Below are 18,921 nucleotides of genomic sequence, written 5' to 3'. Positions count from 1 at the left end.
TTCCTCAGGAGCATCCCCCGGGCCTCCATCTCAGCCTGCTTGTAGGTGCTAATAAAATTTAACGGTGACAACAGCGATGATTAACGTTTATTGAGTGGCTCACTTTGCCCTGTTGCCATGGCATGTTGTGGGTGGGGTGCCCTTGCTGTGCCCACTCCACAGATGAGGAAACTGAGGCACGGGAAGGACAGAGGTGCTGCCTTGCTGGAAGTGTCGAGGCCCTCTTCCTCTGGGTCCCTGGCATCAGAGTCTGCCCCTCTCCTGCCTTCGTGTGTACACCTGCCTTTGGCCGTGGCCCTGACCTCTCGCACACCGTCCAGCCTGGTCTCCCGCCCCAGTGTCCTGCTCTGTGCTGGGTGTTTTCCTGTCACCTGTCCGCTCCTTGCTGACCACGGGAGCCCCTCTAGCCTCTGGGTCCAGGTTCCTCCTGCTGTATTCTCGCTCCCGGGACCTCTCTCCCCATCTGCATGGCTGACCCTGGCCCCCTGCCCCTGCTGTGCTCTGCCCAGTGTCCCCGCGGTGGCTCCTGGCGCCTCCCCATCTCTCCCTGCCCATCTGCCTGCCTGCCGCCCTAGTCCAAGCCAGACCCCCCAGCCACCCACGACGAGGCCCCCCACTCCGGCAGCCGTGTGTGTGCGTGTCTGTGTGTATGTGTGTCTGCCCCGACCGACCGTGGAGGTGGAGGGAGGGGACGCCAATGACCTCACCAGCCTCTCTCTCCGACCACCCCCCCTTTCCCTTTTCAACTTTTCCAACTTTTCGTCGGAGCGGCGGCGGCCTGAGCCCTACTAGAGCCGGCTCCGTCTGAATGGAAAAGGCAGGCAGGGAGGGTGAGTCAGGATGTGTCAGGCCGCCCTCCCCGGCCGCCTGCCCCCCGCCCGCCGCCCTGGCCCCCTATATAACCCCCCAGGCGGACACACTCCCTCACTGCCGTGGCCCTGCTGCCTGAGCTCATGCCTCCCCTCCCCAAGCCTCGGACAGGGAAAGGGTTAAAGGCCGCCCCCCCTGGCTCCCGGCCCTAGGGAACCCCTGGCCCTGTGGGGACATGAACTGTAAGTTGGTTCAAGTTCTTGGGATGGGGGACAGAGAGGGCGGGAAGGGAGGCGGAGGGTGGGGACCAAGCACCCAGTGGAACCCCAGGAGGCAGGAGGGCAAGGTGGGAAGCTAGGACGAGAGAGGGGACAGGGACTGGGGCAGATGCTGGCGGGCGACCCCAAGGACCACGGCTGTCGACGGGCAGAGGAGCCCCGAGCTGGGTGCAAACACCGGGGGGGAAACTGAGGCAGGGAGCGCGCCAGAGAGACAGACGGAGAGAGAGAGGCAGGGGTGCGCGGGCCGGACAGGCGGCGGGCGGACGGACCGACGGACGGCCGGCCAGGGGGCGGGCTGGGGGTGTGCGGCGAGCGGGGCGGCCCGGGGGGCGCTGATTGGCTGGCGGCCGCCAGGGTGGGCGGGGCGGGGGGGATGGGCGGCGGGCAGGGGGCGGGCCGCAGCCCCCGCGCCCCGAGCTCGCGTCCCGGGCTGCGCGTCCGGGGCTGCGCGTCCCGCGTGCCTCTCGGCCCAGGTGCGCCGGGCGCCGCGGACCTGGCCTCCCGGGCCGGCTGGCGAGGACGCTTTGCCCGGGAGCAGGGGGTGCAGGAGCCCCCCGGTATCTCCGGGCCGCGGCCCCCGGCCCTGGCTCCTTCCCTGCGCCCTGCCCGGCTCGGGCTCCGGGGCCCGAGGAGGGGGCAGGTTCTGGCCTGTGCCTCCCCCCTGCACGCCCCGCCCCGGGGCCCAGATTCCGGCGTCCGGGGGCGGACGGGAGACGCCCGGCCCCGTCTACCCGCCCCGGGCCGCGTCTGCTCCGACGGGCGGGGCAGCCAGAGACGGGGAGGGAGAGGGAAGCCCGCCTGGCCCTCGACCTGCCCCGGGCGCTCCACCCTGGGGCTCCAGCCCCGCTCTGCCGGCCCACCCGCTGCCCAGTGTCCGAGCGCTGTGCTCACTCCTGTCCCCAGGTGTTGGCCGCCTGGTCCTCGTCGTGCTGAGCCTGTGGCCGGGTAGAATCGTTGCCCCGGGTCCGCCTCCTGGTCCCCCGCGAGCCGCCCCAGACCCTCGCGCTGAGCTGGACAGCACCGTCCTCCTGACCCGTTCCCTGCTGGCCGACACTCGGCAGCTGGCTGCGCAGCTGGTAGGAGAGCCTGCTGGGGTGACCAGCACTCAGAGTGGCGCAGGTGGAGAGGGATGCAGGAGGGGTTCTGGAAGGTTCTGGCCTCCCCAGGGTGGCAGGGGATCTGGGAAGGGAGCCTCTAGGGTGGACAAGGTTCCCTCACTGATTCTCTCCCCACGCCCTCTGTACCAGAGGGACAAATTCCCAGCCGAAGGGGACCACAACCTCGATTCCTTGCCCACTTTGGCCATGAGCGCAGGGGCGCTGGGAGCCTTGCAGGTGAGGGCAGGGGTGAAATGGGAGTCGGGCGGGAGCAGGGAGGGTGAAGGGGCCCCAGGCGTGCACACTCTGACCCTCTTCCCTCAGCTCCCAGGGGTGCTGACCAGACTCCGAGCCGATCTGCTTTCCTACCTGCGACACGTGCAGTGGTTACGCAAAGCCGGTGGTCCTTCCTTGAAGACCCTGGAGCCCGAGCTGGGTGCCCTGCAGGCCCGGCTGGACCGGCTGCTGCGTCGGCTGCAGCTCTTGGTACGCCCTGACATCCCAGACCCTGACCCAGCCTGGTCTAGGATTCCCTGACATCCCAGACCCCAGTGCCGGTCCCCACCCTGAGACCGCCAAGAACAAGTGACCCTGACACCCAGACCCCACCCAGCTGGATGGTCCCAGTGCCTAAGACCCTGAACATGGATCTCCAAGACCCTGTGGTCCTGAGCTCCCAGCCTCCACCCCAAGACCTGCCCCCCAAAACGCATTGTCTCAAGGACCCCAGGCTCCCTGAAACTGTAGGACCTTCAGTCCAGGCTTGGCCCCAAGACATGGAACCCTTTTATGTGCCAGCCCGGCAACGCTGACACCTCGAGGGCCCCCCGAGACCTGGCCCGATTCCAGCTCCTGGCTCTGAGACTTGGAATCCTTGAGTGTCTTCCCCGAGGGCCCCTGCCTCCACCCGGAGCTGAGTCCTCACACCCCAGACATTGATACGCAGCCCTCCCCCAGCTCCAGGATCGCATCCCAGGATCCTCCACCCCCCCCCCAAAAAAAAACCAGTTGGCCCTGGATAGCCCATCTTCAATTCCAGCCTCAATTTCTGCCCGACCCCTCCCACCGGCTCCAGTGTCTTATCCCACGTGCGGATATCGGCCCCAAATACTGCCTCCTTCCCACCTTCCCCATCTCCCCTACACTCCTGCCCTTTGCTAACCGCTCGCTCTCTCCCACCAGACATCCCGCCTGGCCCTGCCCCAGGCCCCGCCCGACCCCCCGGCGCCACCCCTGGCCCCACCGGCCTCAGCCTGGGGTGGCATCAGGGCGGCCCACGCCATCCTCGGGGGCCTGCACCTGACCCTGGACTGGGCCGTGAGGGGGCTGCTGCTGCTGAAAACGCGCCTGTGACCAGACTCCCGGCCACCGTCGTCCTTCCAAAGCCAGATCTTATTTATTTATTTATTTTGGTACTGGGGGTAGGAAGGGGAGAGGCCAGGAGGCTCCCTCTCCCTCGTGTCTGCCCCCCTTCTCCACTGCCATTGGGAGTCCCTGCAGGAGACCTGGGCAGGGGGCCCTCTGTGCCTTATTTATATTTATTTATTGAAGGGATGGTGGGGATGGGAGGCAGATGGACTCCGGGGTGGGGCGGGGGAGGAGCAGTCCAGGAATCCTAGGATCTTGGACCTGCAGAGGTCTTCTGGCCAACGTGTCTTCCTGGCTCCTACTCCCGCGTCCACCCCGCACCTGGCCTGGGCGCAAAGAATGGGGGAGGGGCGTATGTTATTTATTACACAATCACTTTTTCCAAGCCTAGAGTTTTTATACCAAAAAAAAAAAGAAAAAAAAAGTTGAGAACTCTGCAGCATGGAGAAGGGGGAATTAAAGTGGTTGTGCATCTCCACCTGTGGAGGGTGAGCTCTTCGGGCTGGGTGCCCAGCATGGGGAAGGGCGCCTGGCTGCTGACCAGCGCTTGAGTCACACCGAGGGAGGGCTTCCAGGTGCCCACCCCTGCTGCACACGGCTGTGGTCTCAGACTCATTATGACAGCGTGTGGTGCATCAGGGGGCTGCCAGGACACCCCCGGTGGGCGACCGGACCGCTGTGAGATGTCCCCTGGGTGTCCCTCTCACTGTGGACTCTTCCATCACAACTGTGTATTCTGTGTGACACTTTTAAGCAAAAAAACCCAATAAACACTTTTTAGAATGACAGTACTGGTCTCGCCTCACTCATACTGCGCCCACGCTCCGGCACCACAAAGCCCTCTGGAAGGGGATGGCTCTGCAGGGGAAGCCCTGTGCCGAGGTCGTACAGGGTGGGGGGGCAGACAGCACTGCCGCTGCCCCGGGGAGCCAGCTGAGCCAGAGTGACCTCTGCACCGCGTGGCCTCCGGCACCACTGACATCAGCCCACTCTTGTCAGATACGAGGAAAATCAGGGCTCAGGGAGGGTGCAGGCCTGGGCAAGGCCTGGACACAGGCCGGTGGAGGGGCATTGCTGGACAGACCCTGCTAACCAGTCATCTGCTTCAGAAGGTCCACACAGACCCTCCCAGGGACTCTGTGTCGGTATGATGGGGGCCCAGGTTAAATCCAGCCAGCACAAGCCACATCCCCAAGGAGAAGGCGGTCCCAGCCCCCAGAGACCTCCCAGGACGTGTGCCCGATGAGGTCACAAAGCCCCCCTTTCCAAGAGCTCCTCCCCCTGGTCAGTGCTGTCCACCCTGAAGGGCCATGGCCTCGGTCCAAGTCCCTCAGGCCTGGGGAAGTCCCGCTGTCTGTGCCCGCAGAGCTTGTGGCACCTCCAAAACCCAGGCCAGTGGGCTGGGGTAGGACGGCGGCTGGGCAGGAGCAAGCCCTTGCCACTCAGGCCCTGAGATCCGGGCTGCCCACGCCCTGCCACACACAGTCCCCACGCCACCACCATGAAGCGGCTACGGAACGTCCGGCGCGTGGAGCTGCCCCAGGGGTCCCTCAAGTGGGTCCCTGTTCTGGGGGAGCTACAGAAGACGCTCCAGAGGGGCGAGTACCTGCCCCTCCGCCCGCTGCCCATGTTCGAGAGTAACTTTGTCCAGGTCCCCTCTGTCCCCTGGGGTGGGGGGCTAAGAGAGGAAGGGGGGAAAGACGGGTGATGAGGGACTGGGGTGGGGGCCTCGGGCTGGAGGACAGCTGGGGACGGGGTCTCGGATCGGGCACACTTGTACTGAAGAAAGGAGGGGTCCCAGCAATGACTCCCCCGCCCCACCGCCGGCCACACCAGGTGACAAATCGTGGGAGTCCTGTGTTTCTGCATCACAGAACCAACAGGCTGACCATGGGCGTCGCTGCCTCGCTGCCCGGCCTGGTGCTACCCGACATCCTGCTGATCGCCCAGCCTCCCCGAGGCAGGGACTGCGTCAACCTCGTGCTGACCAGGTGCCTGCCCAGCTGGCCGCCTGCATGTCTGCCCTGGCCGCCCCTGCCCCATCTGCCGCTGTAGCCGCCCTGTCTCCTGCCTCCGCCAGGATGATACCCCTAGATCTCGTGCACCTCTACGTTCACGACCTGTCCACTTGGCGCCTGAAGCTGCGGCTGATCACCGGCCGCTACTACTACCTAGAGCTGGATGCGCCTGATTCTGAGGTGGACTTCCTGTTTGACCGCTGGATCCGCCTCATCAACCTTCTACGGGAGCCTGTCACCACCTGGGCCCCTAGGACCCTGCACACGCCCCCCCTGGACGTGTCCTTGGGCTCAGCGCCAGCCTCCACCTGGCACCTCCAGGTGGGGTGATACCCACCACAACCTTTCCCCAAATCCCCGGCAGGTAGCAGGGCCTAGAGACCCAAATGAAGCAGGGACTAGAGTCTAAGGAAGGAGGTTCTGGCCTGGCCCCCTGGGTGAGAGGGAGGGAGGAGGGGCTGGACCCCTGGGTGTGAGGGAGGAGGGGCTGGACCCCTGGCTGTGAGGGAGGAGGGGCTGGGCTGGACCCCTGGGTGTGAGGGAGGAGGGGCTGGGCTGGACCCCTGGCTGTGAGGGAGGAGGGGCTGGACCCTTGGGTGTGAGGGAGGAGGGGCTGGACCCCTGGGTGTGAGGGAGGAGGGGCTGGAGCCCTGGGTGTGAGGGAGGAGGGTCTGGGCTGGACCCCTGGTCTGAAGGAGGGGCTGGACCCCTGGGTCAGGGGTGATGTAGACAGCTAGTTGAGAAGGCAGTGGCTCTAGGTCAGTTCCCTGATGACCACCTGCATCTTTGTCCACAGCAACAGTGCTACCGGAGACATGCAGGTGAGGAGGCCGCTGGGCTGTCCTGACCCTTGCTCCATGCTGAGTCCCCAGGCATTCCTTGGGGTTAGTGGGGGAGGGATGGCCCAAAGTCCCGTCCCCACGCCAGCAGGGCTCTGACCAACGGCCTCTCTACCCTTATGGCAGTGGCAGTACCTGGGCCCATGTTTCCTTACAAGATGTCGACATCTCAGAAACAAAAGAAGGCCAAGGTGGGCTGGTCCAGGGCAGGTCCCGCCCATGATGGGATGAGGGGGTGGGTCAGGGGACCGAAGATGGGCTGGGGGCTGGGCCCACCTTCTCTGTCCTGTTCGCCCCTGCCAGGCCCTGAAGCGCAGGTTCAAGTCACAGGCTGTAGGCGACTCAGTGCCCCTCATCTGGTCCCAGCTGGAGCGGGCTGACTTCCAGAAGAAATCTGCAGAGAAGTGGGCCAGGGTCTGGAGGTGGGCGGGGCCCGGGAGGCGGATTCTTGCGGGGAGGGCCCTGGCCAGACACCGCTCAGCCCCCCATGGTGTTGCTCCTGCAGATCCCTTCAGGATGCCCACGCAGACAGATCTCACACCCACACCCAGGTTTCCGGTGAGGCCAGCCCCTCCCTCTTCCTTAGGCGAGCTGGGGCTGCAGCCATTTGGGTCCCCAAGGGCTCAGGCTGTTCCCTCTGCTCTCTTCCCTGTCAGAAAAGGCCAGCATCACCATCCGTACCATCTTCAGCATCATTTCCAACACGATGAACCATTCTCCATCCTTGCCGAAGGCCAGCTGGGGCCCCAGGGTGCAGGTGGGGTGGCTCGAGGCGGGACCGGACTCCTGGGTGCCAACCAGGTGTCTCCCCTGTGCCCCCACGCGCCCCGCAGGCTGGTGCAGCTGACTCTGAGGGAGCCTCGGAGCAGCATAGGCTGCTGGACACGCCTTCACGCTGTGTCGTCGGGGCCAGCACCGCCTTCCCCTTCCCGGGCACCTACAATCACCTGGACATGCTCCTGTGGCAGCAGGACCTGGAAGACCTCATGGACCCCGAGTCCAGCACGCTGTCCTCGTCCTCCCTGGGCCCAGCCCCAGGCCTGCCTCCCGGCCCGCCCTCCTGTACCAGGCCCAGTGAAAGGACCCGGCCTGGGAGCCCCTGGAAGGGACAGAGTCCACCACTCTCCCAGAAGGCCGCCTCTGTCCCTCTCACGCCTTGGAAGGCACCGTTCCTGGTTGACCAGTCCCACAAGGTCCCGGCTGTCCCTGCTCCCCGCCCCAAGGCTCCGGCAGCATTACCGCCACGTGCTCCTGCACCGTTATGGAAAGTTCCACCTGCACCCGGCATGTCCCACAAGACCTCCACCTCTGTAAGACCGGCTACCAACCAGAAAGCCCCGGCTGCTTCCCTGCCTCACCGGAGGAGCCCACACAGGTTTCCACCTCACAGGGCCCCTGCTATACGTCGTGGCGTGGTCCCCAAACTCCTGGCCATCCCCACCCCCAAAGCCCCACCCTCAGCTGCTGTTTCCCAAAAGGCCGTGACCTCCCCATCCCAAACAAGCAACCCTACATTCCCAGCACCCCCAGCTCCAAAGGCCCTGGCTGCACCTCCCCAGTGGGGGAAGCCCCCCGACAGCGATGACCACCACAAGGACAGGGACCTGCTACCAGCAGGGGTCCCTGGGAGGGAGCTATTGGCGACGGACCAGCCTGCAGTGCTGGTGGGGGTCCAGCTGACGGATGTAGTGGAGATGAGGGCCCAGGCGACCTCGCTGGAACTGCCGTACAGTACCACCAAGAAGGAATCCCAGGAAGTATTGATGACCAAGACTCGGGAAATTGCCATAGAAGGCTTGCAGGGTAAGGGCAAGTGCGAGGACAGGGCCCACAAGGTCAAGGAGAAGAGAATCCTGGAGCTGCCTGGCATGAGGTCCAAGGAGGTGGGGCAGCAGAGGAGGTGGGTCAAAACCACAGAGCTGGCTGTTGAGGGCCCCCATCCAGCGGAGCACAGCCGGCCCTTCTCCGTGGAGGGGCTGGCCCTAGCCAAGCTCATGATCATGGCTGGCTCCAAGGACCAGCATCAGCGGCCCACAGTGGTCACGCTGCCCTCCTGGCTCTCCATGACCTCCCAGCCATCTGCCCTGCCCTTCAGCTCCAACCAGATGTCCCCGTTGGAGGAGACCCCCACGGCACCCATGCTGGTGCGGGAGCAGCCAGAATTGCACACCTGGGGGATGGAATGTGCCACCCAGCGACGGATGGACAGCGAGGCATCCTGGTACCCTGGGAGGCCCTTTAAGGGGCCTCTGCACGACCCTCGGTCCACCCCCAACAGCCCCAAGCTGGTCGCCTCCTCGCAGGTTCCCATTGCCCTGCCCGCCTCACGGTGGGAGGACTTGTCGGAGCCGCATGCCCCCACCAGGATGGGTACCAGCATGGCCAAGTCGCCCCAGGAGCAGCAGCAGCAGCAGCAGCCCCTGCGGAGGCCTTATGATCACTCCAGGGCACCCAGGCCACACCCACTGGCTAGGATGGCCTCATCTTCGGAAATCCTACCCATGCTCCTGGAGATTGAGAGAATGAGGGGCATGGAGACCACCAAGGCACAAGTACCCAAGGAGGAGCTTCACCTTCCACCTAGGTACTCCAGCCCCTGGGTGTGGCGATCCAAGGAAGCGGGGTGCTGCTGCTGGCAAGCTGCCATGCTCAGGACTGGGGGAGGGTGTGTCGAGGAACAGCCCGCTGAAAGAGGGGAGGCAAGCAGTCACTGGCACTTTATGGAGGCAGCCAGGTGCCTGGGCCAGGAGTTAGCACCAGGGAACGTGGGGGGCTGACAGAGCCAGAGCGAGCAGGTGGCTTGGAGGGCTTGGGGCAGAAGGGTGGGAACTGAACTGGGTGAGCAAGGACTCTGGCGGGAGGACAGAAGGCAAGGGCATGGGGGCGGGTAGGAAATGTGATGGCTTAGTGGCAAGGGGAGGCTTGGATAAGCTGCAGGTGCTTTGGAAGGTGGCTGGGGCGCTTGGACAGTGGGCGTGGCTGCGAGAACACTGGCCTGGGTAGGGGAAACACCAATTGGGCTTATTCGTTGTTTTTTGGATAGGTTTAATTGTTTGGAAGGCAGAATGATGGAGGAGCGTGCGCACACACACACACACACACACACACTCCTTTGAGCTATGGGTTCACTCCCCGAATGGCCATAACAGATTTGGACCAGGTGGAAACCAGGAGCCAGGAGCTCCGCCCAGTCCCTCCCCTGTGAGTGGGAGGAACCTGGGCTAGCTACTGCTGCTTTCCAGGTGCATTAGCAGGGAGCCTAGCAAACAGCGAGGTTGGGACTTGAAGCAGCACTTCTGGTGTGCGATGGATGGCCAATCCCCGCTAGGGGTGCCGTTCTGAGGACAGATTTGGGCACCTCGTTCCCGTTCCTCAACTGCCCCGTGCAGCCTGGGATGTGACGGGTCCTAGCCAGGGTCTCCTGAAGAGAGACCTGGTTCAAGGATGTGGAGTGGGGCGCAGCTGACTGGTTCTCTAGGCTGTCCACTGCGCGGGGATGACCGACTGGGAGGGAGCTGATACGGGACATGCGGGGCAGACAGGGCTTCTCGCCCAGTGCAAGGGGCTGCGGAGTCCAGGCAGGTGCAGGCCACAAACCGCTCACCCAGCCTCCTGCGGGGGTACAGGCACACACACAGGGACTCCTGTCCTCTGGGACAACTCACTAGAGCCTTCTTCTCCGGCAGCACCAAGCACTCCCCACACTTTGAGTAGCAACGCAGGGGCTCAACCTCAGCCGGCAAACTGTCCAGCAGGAGCCAGCTTGGTCAGGTGGGTGCCCACCCTGACATCCTGGAGGCTGGCCTCAGCCTGGGGCATGGCGGGGGTCCCCGGAGCGACGACGACCCCTCTCATCCCCACCCTGTCCTCCGCACAGGTCCCCAGGGTGCTGTGCACCCCGACTGCACGCCGAGCGCCGGCAGGGCCGGGGGGCGCGCTGTCCTCCCTGTGACACGCACAGCTGTGGATCTTCGTGTTTTGTATATTGGGGGGCGGGGCGGGAGCGGGGCGGGAGAGCCCGCGGAGCTGGCAGCTTCGCACGGATTAAAAGTCCGAGAGACTCGGTCCCAACCCCGCGTCGGTGCCTGCGTGGGCGCGCGCGGGGGCGCGGGGGGCGGGCGCGAGTGCGCGTGGCCCGGAGCGCGCGCCCCGGCTGTCCCCGAGCTGGGTGGGACCCTCCCGGACGCGCCCTCGCCCGTCTCGGCGGCAGACCCGGCTCCGAGCACCTCCAGCCGGTGAGGGGAGAGCGGGCCGCCCGGGGTTTGGGGTGCTGGGGTCGGAGCAGGGCCCCTCCGGGCTCCACGGGATCGATCCCACCGCCCCCACCGCCCCCAGCGCCCCGCAGGATGGTGAACGACGACATGCAGAAGGTCCCCAGGGGGAAATGGACCACGCCGCCCTTCGACCCTCGGTTCCCCAACCAGAACCAGACCCGTAACTGCTACCAGAACTTTCTGGGTGAGGCCGGAGCAGTGGGGAGTTGGGGAAGGACGAACCCCTCCAGGAAAAACCCCGAGGGGGAGACCGTTGGGGCGTGGCCAGGCCGGGAGGGGCGTGGTCACGGGTGTGGGCGGGGCCGCGGATGGAGCCGCTGAGGGGCGGGGCCGCGAGGTGCGGCGGCTCAGCGGGGGTGGAGCCTCTGTGGGCGGGGCGGCGTGCTGGAGGTGGAGCCACCGATGGCGGGAACCTTGCTGTGTGGGCGGGGCTGCCGTCTGGGGGCGTGGCCCGCCCCGGAGTGGGCGTGCTTCGCGGCAGCCACGCCCCCCGCCCGCAGAGTTCCACCGTTGCCTCAAGAACATGAACCGCCGCGGCAAAAGCCCGCAGCCGTGCGAGTACTACTACCGCGTGTACCGCTCGCTGTGCCCCATCAGCTGGGTGAGCGGGCCGGGGGCAGGTGGGCGGCGGGGCAGGGGCTCGGGCGGGGGCCTGACCAGTGCGCCCCTCCCCAGGTGCAGCGCTGGGAGGAGCAGATCAGGCAGGGAACCTTCGCTGGCAAAATCTGACCCCCCCAGCCCACCGCCCTGGCCTGGCTGACCGGCCACACCTTCGTCCCCAGTCTCTAAACTGCAAATAGAGTTCTGTTGCAGCTGATGCCTCTTCTCAACGCACGATTAAATGAGGGGTTGGGGCGCCCGGACCCTCCTGTCCTCCCCACCTGAGTCCCGCAATCCCCACACTGCCCCCTCCTGAGTCCCTGGATCCCCACACTGCCCCCTCCTGAGTCCCCAGACCCTCCCGTCTCCCCACCTGAGTCCCTGGACCCTCCCATCCCCCCCACCTGAGTCCCTGGACCCTCCCATCCCCCCACCTGAGTCCCTGGACCCTCCCATCCCCCCACCTGAGTCCCTGGACCCTCCCATCCCCCCCCCCTGAGTCCCCCATCCCCACACTGCCCCCCACCTGGCCATGGCACCCGGCACGGCCATTCCATCCCCTCTCCCCTGGCTGCGCCGGCACAGTCAGGAGTGCCCCTTGGCCCAGCCCAGGGGGTCCTAACCTAGCCCTGTCTCCCCTGCCCCAGTGTGGGGGAGACCTGGGGTGGCTGTAAGGCTGGCCGGGACTCTGGCTGAGTCTGAACCTCAGGGTTCAAGTGTGGCCGAGAGCGACCCTGGCAAGGTGCTGGGCGATTCTCCTAGCCTGGTCTGCCCAGGATCCCCCAGCGTAGAGAGACGTGGCCAAGTCCTTTCATGGCCCACACCCTGGACGCACCATGCCGAGTCGACCCCACCTTCAGGGTGCCTGCCACAGGCTGCACCAACGTGGCGCCAGGCCTCATGCCAGGACTGGCCAGCTGCTACTCCCCCTCTTGGGTCTCCCCACCCCAACACGTTCTGCTCCTAACATGGAGCAGAAAGGCCCGCTGCCTCACCTCCAGCCTGGTCAGCACCATAGACTCTGACCCACCTCTTCCAGGGCTCCTAGCCACCCCCACCCCAGTCTGTCCACTGTGTCCACCTCCTGAGACCCCAACGCCCCTCCTCCACCTCTCAGCAGCCCTCCAGGTGCTCCCTGTCCACCAAGGGTGTTTGCTGGCTAGAACAGTGGGCTGGCCCGCCTGCAACCCACCCTAAGCCTCCCGAGAAGCCCAGGTCTGGCTCTCCCCACAAGCCCCTGCTGCCCAGCTCGGGTCCTGCCCTCCAGCCCAGCCTCCTCTCCCTCCTGCAGCTCAGAGCTTGGGCTGATGGGCTGGCCAGCCCAGCACTGTGTCTCCATGGGAGACCCCCACCCCTCAGAACACAGGAAGCAGCCTGGCCTGGCTGTTCTCAGAGTGGACAGTCTGTCTAGGGAGACAATTTGAGTCATTGCTCAGCGTCCAACTGTTGGACAATGGGAGGTGCTGGGCAGGCAGCCCGGGCGTGAGGCCATGGGGTGGACGCGCACACAGCGGGAAGGGTCAGAAAGCACCGCCATGGGCAGACAGGTCTGGGAGGAGCGCCCCCACATGGTGAGTGCCCTTTAAACTCCCTGAACTGGGACTTGAACCTGCACACCTACTGGGACAGGAGGACACCCCATAGTTACCTGTACTCCTGGCCACCAGCTGTGTGTCTGATGCACATGTGAGGCTCCACCAGCCTGCACTTGTCAAAGGCTGGTCCTCCGGAGCAGCAGAGGCTCACAGCCAGCTACCCACCTGCCTGCTCCAGGCCCCCTGCGCTTGGGACCAGCTCCACAGCCTCAGAGGGGGGCACTGGGACCCTGACTGACCAATGTCCTTCATCAAGTGGAGTCAGTCAGGAGAGAACAGCCCCGGCAGGCCACCTGTCCGTCCTTCCTGAGGGGACCCCAGTCCTCCTACTGAGGGGACCCCAGCCTCTGCTTGCCAGACCCCAGGCCCTCGTGTTGTCCCCCACGACGGGCCGGGCCACGGCAGGAAAGAGGGCACTGCTTATAAGAAGGCTTTAATAAAATACAAAGTTCAAGTGCTTCCAATCCCCCATACCCCGCTCTGGTGTGGGGGAGGGGAGGCAGCCCCACCCCCAGTAGCACCAGGGATAGCACCATGAGAAAGATAAGGTCGCACCGGCCTCCCTGAGACCCACGGGGGCAGCAAAGAGGACTGGCCCCCCAGACGCCACTCCCCACTCCATCCCCCTCCTTAGGCAGCTGCCTGCCCCATGCGGGGTTCCTTAGCACAGGTCACTTCCTCCTGCGGCCTGGGCTTCCAGGAAAGGCCAGGGGTGCCCCCCCCCTTATGGCTTTGCTCCCTGGGGAAAAAGGGGGCCTCCTGCAGTCCTGAGGTGGGCATGGGGAAGGGGGGAGGGCAGCCAGTGGCCAGGGTTCCCTGCAGGGTAGGGTGGCTCAGGGGTCAGCAGTCACTTGGGGGTATCGGGCAGGCCTGTCCAGGCCCCTGTGCCCCATCAGGCCTCGTCCCTATGGATATCCAGGTTGATGGCGCCGTGGCTGACCACCAGCCGCAGGCGCTTGGGCGGGGAGAAGCGAGCAAAGGCCAGGGCTTGCTTGGGGATGGGGCTGGGAGCTGGGGTCTCAGGGGCAGTGGTGGTGGCGGCAGCCACAGGGGCTGCTGGCACGGCTGGGGCCAGGCGGCTGAGGTCCACACGCACCACGGAAGGCAGCCCGTAGCGCCGGGCCCAGTGCCAGTCCTGCTGGGGAGCCCAGCGTGCAAGGGTGGGTTGGCCCAGGGCCACCACGGCCTCAGCCCGCAGGCGGCAGTGGGGGCCGCAGCGCCCCCACCGGTGTACAGGGATGCAGACGGCAGGGAGGGTGGGGAGAATGGGGGTGCGCCGGGGCTGGGGCCGGGGCCGGCGGCGCTTCCTGGGGCGCACTTGATGCTGGAGCTGGGGCAGCCACTGCAGCCAGAGGGGTGAAGTGTCCCGCTGGGGGCTGTGCAGGGGCTGGCAGGCAGCTGCAACAGGAAGGGGTGTGGGTGGAGAGGAGGCGGGTCAGTGGCCCTGCCATGGGGGAAACCAGCCCACCCCACACCCCCCGCCACCCACAGCCTACCACAGCAGAGGTCCTGGCACTGCGCGGGCCTGTGGCTGCATGCCCATGGGCCAGGCCCACTTGGTTCCTGCTGTAGCCGCCGCTTGGTCTCCCGGAGCTCGTACTTGTCTGGGGACTGGGTGGGCAGCTCAGGCTCCCTGGGCTGCAGCCGGAAGGCCCCTTCACCCTTCCTGGGAGGACCAGAAAAGGAGCAGAGGCAGTTGGGGTGCGAAGCGAGGTGGCATGGCTCCTGGTGAGGGACCCCAGCACCCCTGGCCCCACCTCTCACAGGTGTAGCATTCGCAGAGCTCGTTCTGGTCGCCGAAGAAGCCCTCGCCGTAGAAGCAGGTCACCTCGTCTCCCGGCTCGATGTCCCGGAGCACCTTCACACAGGCCGCGTTCCCGTCCACCGGCACAAACTGGGGGCGGCACAGCTCAGCACCCACTGCCCGTGCCCGACCCACACGGGGCTAGCCCACGGGCATCCACCCCCATCCTGCAGGGCGATGAGCTAACCTGACCTGGCAGGGTGCTGTGGCAGTGTGAGCCACGCCCTCCTGCGCTTTCCCCGGCTGGATGGCAGTGCCAAGCTCCTCCCCATACACCCAAGCCGCCAGAATGGCTCCCTCCCTGCCAGCCTGTGCTGCCCAGCCCCAGCCAGCTCGGCTCCTCCCCTGCCCACTCCTCCCAGCATGCCTTCAGGACCACAGATCCAGCCTCCCCCACGGGCTCTGTCTGTAATCCCCGTACATCCACTCATCAGCTTCATGCTCTGCTGAGGGCTGACCCACAGGGCCCTGCCATGCTCGTCCCCTCCTGCCATGCCCGTCCCCTCCTGCAGTGCCCGTCCCCTCCTGCCATGCCCGTCCCCTCCTGCAGTGCCCGTCCCCTCCTGCAGTGCCCCGTCCCCTCCTGCAGTGCCCCATCCCCTCCAGCAGTGCCCCATCCCCTCCAGCCACATGCTGTCCCCCTCCTGCAGCACCCATCCCCTCCTGCCACCATGGCCCGGCCTAGAGGCAGCATGTGGCCTTTGGTCAGGCTCAGCCTCCGCCCCAGACCCCCATGGGCTGTCCCCCCAGGCTCAGCTGAGCTGGCCACTCCGCAGCACCAGTCTGGTCTCAAGGTACCCCTTGCCGCTCCTGGCTGCCCTGGGGTGAGGACTCTTACAGACCCTTGGAGACATTGAAGGCCAGGCCCTGAAGTCCAAGCTCCAGCCTGCTTTGGATCCCATGCCCAGGGGATTCCACCAACCTCCCGGTGCCACCCAAGGCCTCCCAGAGCTCTGCCCCCCATCTCCAGCCCTTCACACGCCCTCACAACTGCCCCTCAGGACCCGGGCCTCCCTCACCTCCCTGCTGCCCCAGCCCCTGCAGCTGTCTCCCAGGGCCCCGCTGCCCCCACTGCTCTCCCGTCAGCCACACCTGCTGCAGCCAGGCACAACTGCTGGTCTGCTCAGACAGCAAAGAGTGCCAAGCTTTGACAGCCCAGTGAAGCCCCCCTCTCCCCACCCACGCCAGGGGTCCAGGTGTGGACACAGGGAGCCTCTTGGGCAGGTGGGAAGCCAGCAAGAGGACCTGAGACTGCTCTGCACCCCAGCTGGCCGACCCCAGGCCCCAGTGCTCACCTTGCAGTTGGGTCTGCAGTCTGCAGCCAGGAGGGAGACGTGGGGGGAGAGAAGAGGCAGGTGGGCAGGTGGGCAGGTGAGCAGGTGAGCGAGCCGCTGGCAGCCACCGCAGGGAGGAGGCCCGGCCGCCCCCCCCGCCCGCCCCCCCGCCCCCCCGCCCGCCGCCCCGCCGCCCCGCCGCCCCGCCGCCCCGCCGCCCCCCGCCCGCCCGCCCCCGCCCCCCGCCCGCCGCCCCCGCCCCGCCGCCCCCCGCCCCGCCGCCCCGCCGCCCCGCCGCCCCCCCCCGCCGCCCCGCCGCCCGCCCCGCCGCCCCCCGCCCCGCTCACCGTGGTTGATGAAGGCTGCGGGGCCGAGCCACAGCTGCGTGCAGCGCTTGCGGGTGGAGTACATGATACTGAAGTCGTTCTCGCCCGCCCTCAGCAGCCCCTCGTCCGCCTCCCGCAGCTCGGCCACGCAGCCCACCAGCAGCTCCAGCTTCTCGTTCTTCTTCCTGGGGGCCAGGCAGGGACGGGAGCCGTGAGCCCCGGAGCCCCGGAGCCCCGGAGCCCCGCGCGCGGGCAGCCCCCTCACCAGGCTCGCGTGGACACGATCTTGGCCCCGTTGGTCTCCATGGAGTAGCGCGAGCAGGGCAGGATGGTGAAGCCGCTCTCGGGCAGGAAGGCGCGCAGGTAGCGGTAGATCTGGGGGAGGGGGCCGGGCACGGCCGTCAGCGTGGGAGCCCCCCACTCGTGTCCGGGACGCTCCGCCCTGGCCTCCCCCGGCCCTCACGTGGGTCTTGAGCGCCGCCTCCTGCCGCGGCCGCCGGCTCTGGAAGTAGTGGGCCATCCAGCCCCCGAGCGTGAGCGCGCGGTAGGCCGCCTCCAGGTCGCGCTGCCGCAGGAAGGTGTCGAGCGCCGCGCGCAGGTAGTGCTGGCGCCGCAGGGGCGGCACGGGGCTGCGGGAGAGCGCACGTTGGGGCCGGGGGCTCGGCGACCCCGGCCCCGCAGCCGAGGGGCGCGGCGGGGACCCCTCACCTGACGTTCATCTTGTGGGTGCGGAAGCCCAGGTAGGGGTCGAGCACCAGGCTAGTGGCCAGGTCGTCGTTCTCGCACAGCTCCACGGCGGTCACTCTGTCGGGCCCCATGGCGCCCGGCGACCATGCTGCCCCTGGCACCGAGCAGGCGGCGCGGGGGCGGGGGCCTGGCCGGCAGCTCGCTCGGTGCCAGCCAGGAGCCGGGCGCGACTCGGCATCTGCGGAGCGGGCAGGGAGAAGGGCGCTCAGGTGCCCGGACGCAACAGGTGCCGCGACCGCCCGGGGGTCGGCACGTCCGTCCCGGGGGTCGGCACGTCCATCCCGGGGGGCGGCACGTCCGTCCCGGGGGGCGGCACGTCCGTCCCGATTAACCGGCAGCCGGGAGATCCCCAAGGACCACCAGCGGGAAGGGGGAGCCTCCCCAGGAGCCTCGGGGTGAAGCCCCAGGCAGAACGGAGCAAGGACAAAAGGGGGCAGGTGGAGGGGCCCCCCCCCCGTCAAGAGGAAACGCAGAGCGAGGAAAACCACCAACAGCAACCCTACAACAAGGAAGGCGACCCCGTGCCCCGCAGCCGGGCCTCGGGGGGCCCTGGGGCGGGGAGGGGACCCCGGCACTGCCCGCCCAGCCGGAGAGGGGTCTGGGAGGGACGGCCAAGCTCGGAGATGGCGGAAGCTGGAGGGACAGGGGCAGGAAGGGGGCGTGGGACAGCCCCGGGCTTCCAGCACGAGGCCGGCAGGTGCTGCTGGCTGGGCACGGAGAGTCCAGAGGAAGGACAGTGAGGGGCCCCGGGGAGTCGGGCCTGAGGCGGTGAAGGGTCACGTCAGGCCAGGGTCGGGGCGCAGGGGACTGCACGGAGGGGCAGGGTGAGAGGGGTCGGGGAGAGGCCCGGCGGGGCGCCCCAGGCCCCGGCCCCGCCGCGGGAGCCCGGGGACACGAGGAGGGCCGGGCGGGGCGGGGGGCAGTCGGGGCGGGGGGCGACGGGGGCCAGGCGGCGCGGGGCGGGGGCCTGGGGGATCGGAGGTCGGGCCCCGCGCCGCCCCTCACCCGCTTCTCCTCCTCCTCAGGCGCCCGCGCTGCAGCCGCCACCACCTCCCACCGCCTCCTCCAGCTCTCGCCAGACGCGGTCACCGCGCCTCGAGCCGGCCCCGCCGGGGCTGCCCGGCCACAGCCACGGCCATCTCCTACTGGCCAGGCTCGCCGTCACTCGCCCGTTGCCATGGAGCCCGCGCCGCTGCCATTGGCCGGGCCTCGGTCCTCCCCGCCCCCGCGCGGCCCCCCTCGGTGCCCCGACAGAACCCCGCCACGCCCGCGCCCCGGCCGAGCGCCGCCGGCCGCCGCCAGTGGCCCAGGCCGCTGTCCCTCAGCCGCAGCCCGGGAGACCCGCGTCCCCGCCTCCCCGGCGGCGGCCGGCAGCCGACGCCCTCATTGGCCGAAAGTGCCGTCGCTCTGGGCCCAATTCGGACTGGGTCGGGTTATTCAGGTTCAGCAGGGAAGAGGGCGGGCTCCGCCCGTTCAGGAACTCGTATCGGATTGGCCGGTGTCCCGACACCCCGTCCACCGGTTGGCGGAGCGCTCCGCCCGTCAGCGCGGGAGGCGGGGCCTCCCTCCTGTTGTCTGTCTTGGGCGAACCCCGTCAGCCGCCGGGGGAAGAGAGCCCGGCCGGGGCGGCTGACAGAGTGAGCGAGCGCGCGCGCGTGTCTGCCCCCGCACAGCCATCGCCCCGCGAGCCCCGCGGTTGCCACGGCGACCAAACTTTATTGACAGTTCTGCCCCCATGACAAAGAATCAACTCCTCCCCAGCTTTGGCCCAGCGACCCGGTTTTCCCTTGTGGAAGCCCCACAAAGGGCGCCACCTGGGCTCTCCCGCAACAGACAAGAAGAGGGTGGGGAAGAGGGGAGACTGAGAAGAGCAGGCTTGGGGCTTTGG

General features: G+C 67.3%; 4 protein-coding genes across 4 annotated transcripts; 3 read left to right on the top strand and 1 right to left on the bottom strand.

The window, feature by feature from the left end:
• The first annotated feature begins 1,045 nt into the window (after nucleotides 1–1,045).
• Nucleotides 1,046–3,610, top strand: IL11 (interleukin 11). Its single transcript, XM_040978124.1, has 5 exons — nucleotides 1,046–1,052; nucleotides 1,995–2,167; nucleotides 2,339–2,425; nucleotides 2,513–2,674; nucleotides 3,371–3,610. Exons 1-5 carry the CDS (start codon nucleotides 1,046–1,048, stop codon nucleotides 3,539–3,541), a joined length of 600 nt encoding a protein of 199 aa, XP_040834058.1. The 3' UTR covers nucleotides 3,542–3,610.
• A 1,447-nt stretch (nucleotides 3,611–5,057) lies between these two features.
• Nucleotides 5,058–10,365, top strand: FAM71E2 (family with sequence similarity 71 member E2). The gene is made up of 11 exons (XM_040978242.1): nucleotides 5,058–5,207; nucleotides 5,393–5,547; nucleotides 5,637–5,895; nucleotides 6,371–6,395; nucleotides 6,540–6,604; nucleotides 6,717–6,835; nucleotides 6,919–6,971; nucleotides 7,070–7,146; nucleotides 7,247–7,475; nucleotides 7,935–8,965; nucleotides 10,291–10,365. Exons 1-11 carry the CDS (start codon nucleotides 5,058–5,060, stop codon nucleotides 10,363–10,365), a joined length of 2,238 nt encoding a protein of 745 aa, XP_040834176.1.
• Nucleotides 10,366–10,759: 394 nt separating this feature from the next.
• LOC121154959 (cytochrome c oxidase subunit 6B2) lies at nucleotides 10,760–11,416 on the top strand. Its single transcript, XM_040978129.1, has 3 exons — nucleotides 10,760–10,871; nucleotides 11,188–11,288; nucleotides 11,363–11,416. The coding sequence occupies exons 1-3, from the start codon at nucleotides 10,760–10,762 to the stop codon at nucleotides 11,414–11,416; spliced, it is 267 nt and encodes an 88-aa protein (XP_040834063.1).
• A 1,889-nt stretch (nucleotides 11,417–13,305) lies between these two features.
• On the bottom strand, nucleotides 13,306–18,254 carry KMT5C (lysine methyltransferase 5C). The gene is made up of 9 exons (XM_040978091.1): nucleotides 18,039–18,254; nucleotides 16,995–17,211; nucleotides 16,750–16,915; nucleotides 16,552–16,661; nucleotides 16,308–16,471; nucleotides 15,982–16,001; nucleotides 14,640–14,776; nucleotides 14,379–14,548; nucleotides 13,306–14,280 (listed from the first exon to the last, which is right to left on the bottom strand). The coding sequence occupies exons 2-9, from the start codon at nucleotides 17,102–17,104 to the stop codon at nucleotides 13,775–13,777; spliced, it is 1,383 nt and encodes a 460-aa protein (XP_040834025.1). The 5' UTR covers nucleotides 17,105–17,211; nucleotides 18,039–18,254; the 3' UTR covers nucleotides 13,306–13,774.
• Between the last annotated feature and the right edge of the window lie 667 nt (nucleotides 18,255–18,921).

This window comes from Ochotona curzoniae, unplaced genomic scaffold (assembly GCF_017591425.1).
Source record: "Ochotona curzoniae isolate NIBS_2020 unplaced genomic scaffold, NIBS_Ocur_1.0 contig_2861, whole genome shotgun sequence".
Taxonomy (NCBI): Eukaryota; Metazoa; Chordata; class Mammalia; order Lagomorpha; family Ochotonidae; genus Ochotona; species Ochotona curzoniae.
Note: the sequence above shows the minus strand (reverse complement) of the source record. Positions and strands in the feature narration are given on the sequence as shown.

What these genes read in the sequence shown, in the direction of transcription:
- FAM71E2 (XM_040978242.1), top strand. Translation starts at nt 5,058, where the DNA reads ATGAAGCGGCTACGGAACGTCCGGCGCGTGGAGCTGCCCCAGGGGTCC. An exon ending in CCTCCACCTGGCACCTCCAG is followed by an intron (nt 5,896 to 6,370) that starts GTGGGGTGATAC and finishes CTTTGTCCACAG; the next exon opens with CAACAGTGCTACCGGAGACA. An exon ending in AAGTGGGCCAGGGTCTGGAG is followed by an intron (nt 6,836 to 6,918) that starts GTGGGCGGGGCC and finishes TTGCTCCTGCAG; the next exon opens with ATCCCTTCAGGATGCCCACG.
- IL11 (XM_040978124.1), top strand. An exon ending in GGCAGCTGGCTGCGCAGCTG is followed by an intron (nt 2,168 to 2,338) that starts GTAGGAGAGCCT and finishes CCTCTGTACCAG; the next exon opens with AGGGACAAATTCCCAGCCGA. An exon ending in TGCGTCGGCTGCAGCTCTTG is followed by an intron (nt 2,675 to 3,370) that starts GTACGCCCTGAC and finishes CTCTCCCACCAG; the next exon opens with ACATCCCGCCTGGCCCTGCC.
- KMT5C (XM_040978091.1), bottom strand. Translation starts at nt 17,104, where the DNA reads ATGGGGCCCGACAGAGTGACCGCCGTGGAGCTGTGCGAGAACGACGAC. An exon ending in ATCGTGTCCACGCGAGCCTG is followed by an intron (nt 16,472 to 16,551) that starts GTGAGGGGGCTG and finishes CCTGGCCCCCAG; the next exon opens with GAAGAAGAACGAGAAGCTGG. An exon ending in GTGCCAGGACCTCTGCTGTG is followed by an intron (nt 14,281 to 14,378) that starts GTAGGCTGTGGG and finishes TTCCTGTTGCAG; the next exon opens with CTGCCTGCCAGCCCCTGCAC.
- LOC121154959 (XM_040978129.1), top strand. Translation starts at nt 10,760, where the DNA reads ATGGTGAACGACGACATGCAGAAGGTCCCCAGGGGGAAATGGACCACG. An exon ending in CTGCTACCAGAACTTTCTGG is followed by an intron (nt 10,872 to 11,187) that starts GTGAGGCCGGAG and finishes CCCCGCCCGCAG; the next exon opens with AGTTCCACCGTTGCCTCAAG. An exon ending in CGCTGTGCCCCATCAGCTGG is followed by an intron (nt 11,289 to 11,362) that starts GTGAGCGGGCCG and finishes GCCCCTCCCCAG; the next exon opens with GTGCAGCGCTGGGAGGAGCA.